Source organism: Rhincodon typus, chromosome 6, assembly GCF_021869965.1.
Source record: "Rhincodon typus isolate 14 chromosome 6, sRhiTyp1.1, whole genome shotgun sequence".
Classification (NCBI taxonomy): domain Eukaryota; kingdom Metazoa; phylum Chordata; class Chondrichthyes; order Orectolobiformes; family Rhincodontidae; genus Rhincodon; species Rhincodon typus.
The window spans coordinates 5,660,199-5,667,925 of NC_063337.1; the positions used below are offsets into that span (position 1 = coordinate 5,660,199).

General features: G+C 40.0%; 1 protein-coding gene across 1 annotated transcript in view; it reads right to left on the minus strand.

Moving 5' to 3' along the window:
* The window catches only part of uvrag (UV radiation resistance associated gene), a 242,413-nt gene that overhangs the window by 191,319 nt on the left and 43,367 nt on the right, over positions 1-7,727 (minus strand). The window contains exon 4 of the mRNA XM_048598464.1: positions 2,861-2,966. Within this exon, the coding sequence (XP_048454421.1) occupies positions 2,861-2,966 (106 nt within the window). The remainder of the gene's footprint in view (positions 1-2,860; positions 2,967-7,727) is intronic.

Below are 7,727 nucleotides of genomic sequence, written 5' to 3' on the forward strand. Positions count from 1 at the left end.
AGGCTTACAAGAATGATCCTTGGGTTGAAGGGCTTGTCATTTGACCAGCAGTTGAGGACTCAGGGTCTGTACTCAGTGAAGTAAAATGTTCAGTGGAGAGGGGGATGCATTGAAAAACTTACAGAAAGCTGAGATGCCTGGATACAGTGGACGTAGAGATGTTGTTTCCACTGGTAGCACAGGCTATGACCTGAGGGCACAGCCTCAGAATAAAGGGATGACCCTTTAGAACCGAAATAAGGGGGAAATTGCATCATGCAGAGGGGGACGAATTTGTAGAATGCATTGCTGCAGAAGGTTGTGGAAGCCAAGTCATTAAGTGAACTTAAGACAGAGACAGATAGGTTCTCAATTAGTAAGGGTATCAAGGGTTACAGGCAGGAGAATGGATTCAAAAAACATCCACGATTGAATGGCAGACACGATGGGCCGAATGGCCTAACTATACTCCTGTGTCTTAGGATCAAATTATGATTTGCCACAATAGCATCATTTTTCCTTGAAGGAAAGCATAAAGGTTTATTAATAAAATATTACATCTAGTGTGCCTCGAGTTTAAATTAAGATGTTTTTATTCCTTTAAGAGATGTAAGCCCAGGTGTAAGCTGACAAAGGCCAGCCTTGGTTGCCTACCTCTAAATGCCTTTGAGAATGACGGTGAGCACATTATCATCCACGTGGTCTGGGTATTTCGCCTTGTCCTAAGTTATAGTGATTGAAGGCAGACCAAAATGCTTAATTTCTCCTGGTTTAATTCTCGTCTCAGAAAAACCGGCACAATCTCTTGAGAATATCTCCCGAGAAATCCATTATCCCGACTCTGATCCGCAGTCACTACGTGGCATAACAAAGGCCCTGAGCTCAACTCACAAAAAGACAGCTATTAAAAGGAAGGATCCTATTCATTACCATAACATGAAAAACACCAGAAGTGTCTGAATTTAATCAAGAGATGAAACACTGGTTTCCTGCAGATATTATAATTTGCTTCCGAAGATTTAAGCCAATTTAGGATAACAGCTGTCAGAAGAAAACGCAATACTCTTTAACCACCCATGCCAATGAGCTATGCTTTTTTTAAGATCATCTATATCAGATTTATCAAAAACCTTAATCAATGATTCAAAAGTTAACTTATGTTGATTATAGTGAGTAAACTTGATTATAGCTCAAGCAAAACCTTAGCAGTATTTCACAAACTACTATTGGAACTTACTACCTCTTTTATGCCTTGGGAACAATGCGTGTAAGTAGTGTGTGGACCTCCTAATCTAAACCTCTGGCAAGTCCTCAGTCTACCTTGATGGGAATCCTGGCCTATCCTCTGAATATGTCCAAGTCATCTCTATTTTTTGATTTTCTAATACAAGATGATTAAATTTTGTTAAGGCAATGATGGACTTGAAGCCATTACTTCATTGTTCTGTTCAAGGGAGGTTACACACAATGTTTTTCTGCCTTTGGTCAGGGTTCAGTGTAATAACCCAACTTCAGCTGTTTCACCAATGATAGTTAATGAAGCACTTCCACTGACAATATCTCAAATAGCGTACACAACCATCTCAGATCAGGTAGTTTCTGCCAGAACACATACCACACTCTACAAATTGCCTACAGCCAGATGCCTACAGCCGCGTAGCCTAAAGTTTCAACCTTCCACTGAAAAATCTGTACAATGCTCAATGACGACTCAAGGATGGAACAGTGAACATTAGGCCTTTGCTCCACAAATGTAATGTGGGGAAAGCTCAGACTGCAACTGTGGCCATCAAGGTCAAACCATCACCCATACACTTAACTCCTGATCTCAAAGATCCATCCCCTGGAAACCTCTCAATCGGTGTCAGCTGAAGCTGAGGAATAGATCAATAACCTCAACATCAAATGATAACCGTTCCCCTAGTCCAAGGAACATATATATAACACTTTGCTTACCGCTACCAAGCATGTGTGGTGGTACAATGTAATGTATTTTGCGTTGTCCACAAATATTGTCCTTTGTCCAGACACTGTTTGGCAGCCTATTAATTCTGGCAAAGGATACAATCCATTTGTCCTTTGAACCAGGACAGCTGCTCTTCTCAGTTTCAGTTAAGTTGCTAAGTCTACACTCAAAAAGGTAATCATGTTGCCTTTCTTTACTGCTGTGCTCTTTTCATTTAGTAAGTCATAATTATTCTCCCTCTAACTGCTGGACTAACTCAAAACGTAATCCACCTGCAAGGCAAAACCCAGTCCTGCAAGTGCATTACAGTCCCTAAAAGAGATATTTCTGGGATTACATGGCATCAGTATTCAGATATACTTGACCTAAAGATGAAGCAGCCAGTGAACATACTCAAGGATCTCTGGATAGCTTCATTTATCTCCATAAATGCCACAAACCATGCACGAACTTTCAACAATGCCACAAGATCTTTGTCTTCTCAGAAAAACGTATACATTTTTCCTCTTAAACATAGGATCTGATCTCCATATGATACTACCCTGTCAAGTTCGGCATCTTCAAAGCAGAGGGTGACAGGAAACAGTATTCGAACATAGAACATCAGCCCAGGAATGGACTCTTCAGCCCACAATATTGTGCCAAACATGACACCAAACGAAATCAAACCCCGTGTACCCTTTGCCCATATCCTTCCATATTAGTGGCCGTAACAAACTAAGCACAGACAAATGATGGAGTTTGGAATTTTTGTGGCTGGCATATCTCAACATTGCACCACATGTTGTGCCCTCTAAGCCATCAGGAGAGGATATTATATCTCCTGGTGTTTGGCTCAATTAACGCTGTCGAAAGTGCTCACATCTCTACTAGTTCAAAAATAGATATTTAAGATGCACACAATACTGGTCTTACCAACTTTGCTGTTGATGCAGTTAGTCTCAATTTCTCCTCTATCTCCTTGCCTACTTTCTGAACGGTTACCTGAGTCTGTTTTATTACGCGTTGAGCGGTATGAAGCCTATAACACAAAAAGAACAAAATTCATTTTATCCATTTACAACATACATTTATCACAATAATGTAAAAATCCTCCCCTTTGGGCATCCATCCCTTTCAATAATAGTTCAAAGCAATGGCAGTATAGCTTCACTTGTACTAGTGAGCCCTGCAGCTACTTTCATGTTAGTATGCAGATGATGCAATTAATTCACAACAGAACTGAAAAATGGGAACACCACAAATCATCCTCCTGTCACAATAATTCCAAAGATCGAACTATTTTGAGAACAAAAAAGGAGGAAAGGGAGGAAGGAAGGAACAAATGGGCAATCACAATTAGCATCCATTTTGAGAAAACCTAGGCAATTATGAACGCAATTTAAACATTGTTCTAGGACAATGCCATTTGACCAAAAACCTATCCCACGCAGTTTATTGGGTAAAATTTTATTAGCACCATTGAAACAGGACTTTGAGTAGCTTCATCGCCATGAGTTATATTATATGGCTGTCATGTCCGATACATATACGTGCCAAGATTCACTTTAAAAATTAGATAAGAGGATTTTATTTCAGTTTGGAATACACCAATTCTGTTCCACTGGGGCACAAGTTGCTTTCTTACATTCAATTGAGTATAAAAAAACTAGGGCTCAAATTTCATAGCATCTACAATTTTTACAAAGATCATTTTGAAAATGTCACAGTTGCCATCATTACCAACTAATCCACATGAACGGCCCCAAGACCACACTCCATTCCATTTCAACGTTATTTCAACTGCATTATTAACAGTATATTAAACCAACATAGATTCAGTTTCAAATCATGTGAAAATTGAAATCTCTGAATGATAGTCAAATCTGTCTACATGAAGCTGATATATTTATTTGGAATAATAAGGACATTTGTTTGTGAGGGGTGTTGCAGGAATAGAGACACTGTGGCAGCGAGTTGAGGAAGACAGTCTTTGCATATTTTTAAGGTGGAGCCAGATCGATTCATTTGCCAATGAAAAATCTAAGAATACGGGGTAAGCAGGCAAGTCGCGGCCACACAATCAGATCGGCCATGACCTAAGGGACCACATGGCCCATGCCTGCTCCCAATTTGAACGTGTGTATGACTGCCACGCTCCAAGTGACAATACTGAAAAGACAAGAATGATTATGGTATCCAAAGGACGACACAGCACAAGAGGTCATTTGGCCTGTTGTAATTATACCAAGTCCCTTAGCCAAGTAACATTGGATGACAGCCAGATTAGCCTTGGTTGTGACGTGTTCCCAACCTCAATCCATAGTGTAACAGCCCACCACGTTAAGACCAGTGAATACAACATGTCACAGAAAGACAGAAATGGAGAAGAAAGCTTCAAACAAGTCCAAAACAAGGGGAACATTTTCAAACACTGCCACAAAAAGTACTACTCACTCGATAGACTAAGTGGCAATTGTGAGCAAGAATTCAGAAGGAAAACAACACCCAAACCACAGTAAATGTATAGCACATTTCAACTTGCAGTACTCTTTGGACACATTGAAGTGAAAATCTGAGTATTATTTTTGGTTCAGAACAACTATTCCAGCCCCCAACAGATTAATCTTTCAGAGTTCCATTAAAGCAAGAGCAATTTATGACTTGCTTCTATTTGTTTAGTGCAATCCTGTCAAGAGGGCAGCATCCACCCAAGCCATATTTTAATTGTTCTGGAGACCAGTATAGATACACAACATTGGTTAATCAACCAGGTTCATGGTCTTCAGCAACACTGTTTAAAAGTCTCAGACCTGCGCCAAATTAATTGAACCTCAGTCAGGGCTGAAGGAAAGTTTTTACAATTGCCGACAGTGGCCTAGTGAAAACAAATTGATCACTCAAAGGCTAAATTTGCTGGTAATGTTTGTTTTGGGATGGAAGAGAGCGGAGAATTTCACTGTAAAACTGAAGGTCATGCATTTCCTTAAGGTGGTGCAATCATCCAAATGTGTTTCTATTGTGTCATGCAATTCACTGTCTGGCATGTAGACTAAATTCTGAAACAGCACATAAGAAAATCACAATGTCTATTGCATCAGCAGAATACCATTTAAGCTGAAGTGATAAAATTCTAACTGTTCTTTGTAACTGATCTTGCACATAATTTTAATCTTAAAGCACACAGGTTAAAAGAAACAACTCAAGACCATAAGAAATAGGAGCAGGATTAAGCCATTTCGCCCAAGTCTGCTCCACTATTCTGTAAGATCATGGCTGACCTGTCCTAGGCTCAACTGTTCTTTTGTGCTATTGGAATATATCAATGGTAAAGGAAGACAACTTTATATCAATACTATTAAGAGATACCATTATACCAAATCCAAATCCTCCATTTCTAACTCATCAGTTAGTCTCAACATAAACGAAATCCTGAAAGATCAGCAATACACTTCCCACACATACGCACTGAATCAGGAACAGAACCAGGTAGATATGGAGTCATTAATGCCCCCCTTCACTAGCTATCCACCCAAAACACCACAATCCCTGACAACGCTGCTGCCTAACTGAAGGAAGCAAATTCTGTACAGACGAGGCATCAAACTAGGTAGTATTATAACAACATTAAAAGCTGAATTAAACAATGTCGAGAAGTTTCTGTCTCGGTCATTAAATCAGAAGTCTATTCCATGTATTTCACAATGTGGTGGAATCCATGACGAAGTAAGTGCAAAAATGAGTGTGCAAGTAAATTCTCTTTGTCAGGCTCCTGCAGGCCAAGATCATTAAGCACTCTGCATATTATGCTTGAAAAAGCAAGGACTTCTCTTTCACAACATAACATAGGCCACGTGCTCCCAGGAACTGCAGTCAAAATCATATGGGCGAGAATTTGTTGAAAGGTAGCAGCCTGTGTAGGCATAAAAGGAGTGATCTAAGTGGCAGGATCTGATAAAAAGTGTTCCTTAGAACCTGTACTACAGCCTCAGTTTGTCAACACGTATCAATGACTTGCCAGAAGTGATTTGCAAGCTGCAATTTTTTTTTTTTTTTTTTTTAAATTCACTCAGATCTGGACATTGCTGGCTAGCCAGCTTTTATTGTTTGTCCCTAGTTGCCCTTGAGGGCAGTCATGTAGTTGATTTTTAAATTATTCTCTGGGAAATTAAGCAGAGTCAACCACATGACTGTGGCTCTGGAGTCATATGTAGGCCATACCAAGTATGTATAGCAGTTAGCTTCCCTGAAGACATTAGTGAACCAGAGGGGTCTTTTCAACTATCAGCATAGTCATCATTAGAATCTCAGCTCTCATCTACAATATGCGCTGCAGGAATTCAAAGTTCTTAAGCAGCACCTTCCAAACCCACAACCACTTTCATCTAGAAGGACAAAGGGCAACAGGCAACAGATATATGGGAACACCACCTACCTTCCAGTTCCCCTCCAAGCCACTCGCCACCCTGACTTGGAAATGTATCTCCGTTTCTTCACTGTCACTAGCTCAATATCCTGGAATTCCCTCTCTAAGGGCATTGAGAGTCAACCCACAGCAGGTGGACTGCAGTGATTTGAGAAAGCAGCTCAATACCACCCTCAAAGGGCAACTCGGGACAGACAATAAATGCCGGCCAGCCAGCAACACCCAGATCCCACAAATTTTGTTTTATATTCCATGTTTTTAAATTGAACTCAAATTCCAAAATCTCCCATGGCAGGATTCAAATTCAGGTCCCCAGAACATTACCTAGGTCTCTGGATTAATAGTTTAACAATAATTCCACTAGGCCATCACTTGCCCTATTCATATTGTATTTTCATATATTAATTCTTCAATAATTTCAGAATCATTTATTTTAGAATCTGAATTTTGAACTAGTGGCACATGCATTTTGGTTTGTGTAGGAGGGGAGCTTGATTACCTCATTAGGCTTTCTGGACCCACGATTTTCTTTTTAAAAAACCAATACGAGAAAGACACTTCCAGAAGCAGTAATGGAAATTTGTTTGCATTCAGAGAGCTTGACAAACAGACCAAGTAAACATTGAAATGCACTAGTTTTATTTCAGTTATATGGGGTAAAATTGAGGTTTTTTTTTGGTCTTGGCGAAAAATTCATAGCTTGGAAAGTTTTTGTTTTCAATTTACACAAGAGCCAGTTGAAGTTGGATGTATGAAACACAGTTTCCCCAGGAGAAAGAAGCCAGTTCAGGCATGTTAGGAAATTAGTTACCTCAGTGCAAAGGTTTTACTTCCAAAGTTCCAGGCCAGAAATGTTTGGTTAGAAGACTAAAAGTTATTTGAAGCTGAGAAAGTCTAAGCTTAGATGCGTGAATACTGAAGGAATTGGAAAAAAAGTAGAGTCAAATTCTACTAAATGTCTGAGAGAAAGGAATTATTTCTAGTGTTTGAATACTATCAAGGGATACTGTTACAATAGATAAGATTGTATTTTTATTGTTTTTCAAATTGTGATGTAATTAACACACATTCTACTATGAGAGATAACAAGGCATAGAGCTGGATGAACACAGCAGGCCAAGCAGCAGCAGAGGAGCAGGAAAGCTGATGTTTCGGGTCTAAACCCTTCTTCAGAAATGGGGGAGGGCAAAGGGATTCTGAAATAAATAGGGAGAGAGCGGGAGGCAGATAGAAGATGGATAAAAAGGAGAAGATAGGTGGAGAGGAGACAGACAGGTCAAAGAGGCGGGGGTGGAGCCAGTAAAAGTGAGTGTAGGTGGGGAGTTAGGGAGGGGATAGGTCTGTCCAGGGAGGACAGACAGGTCAAGGGGGCGGGAT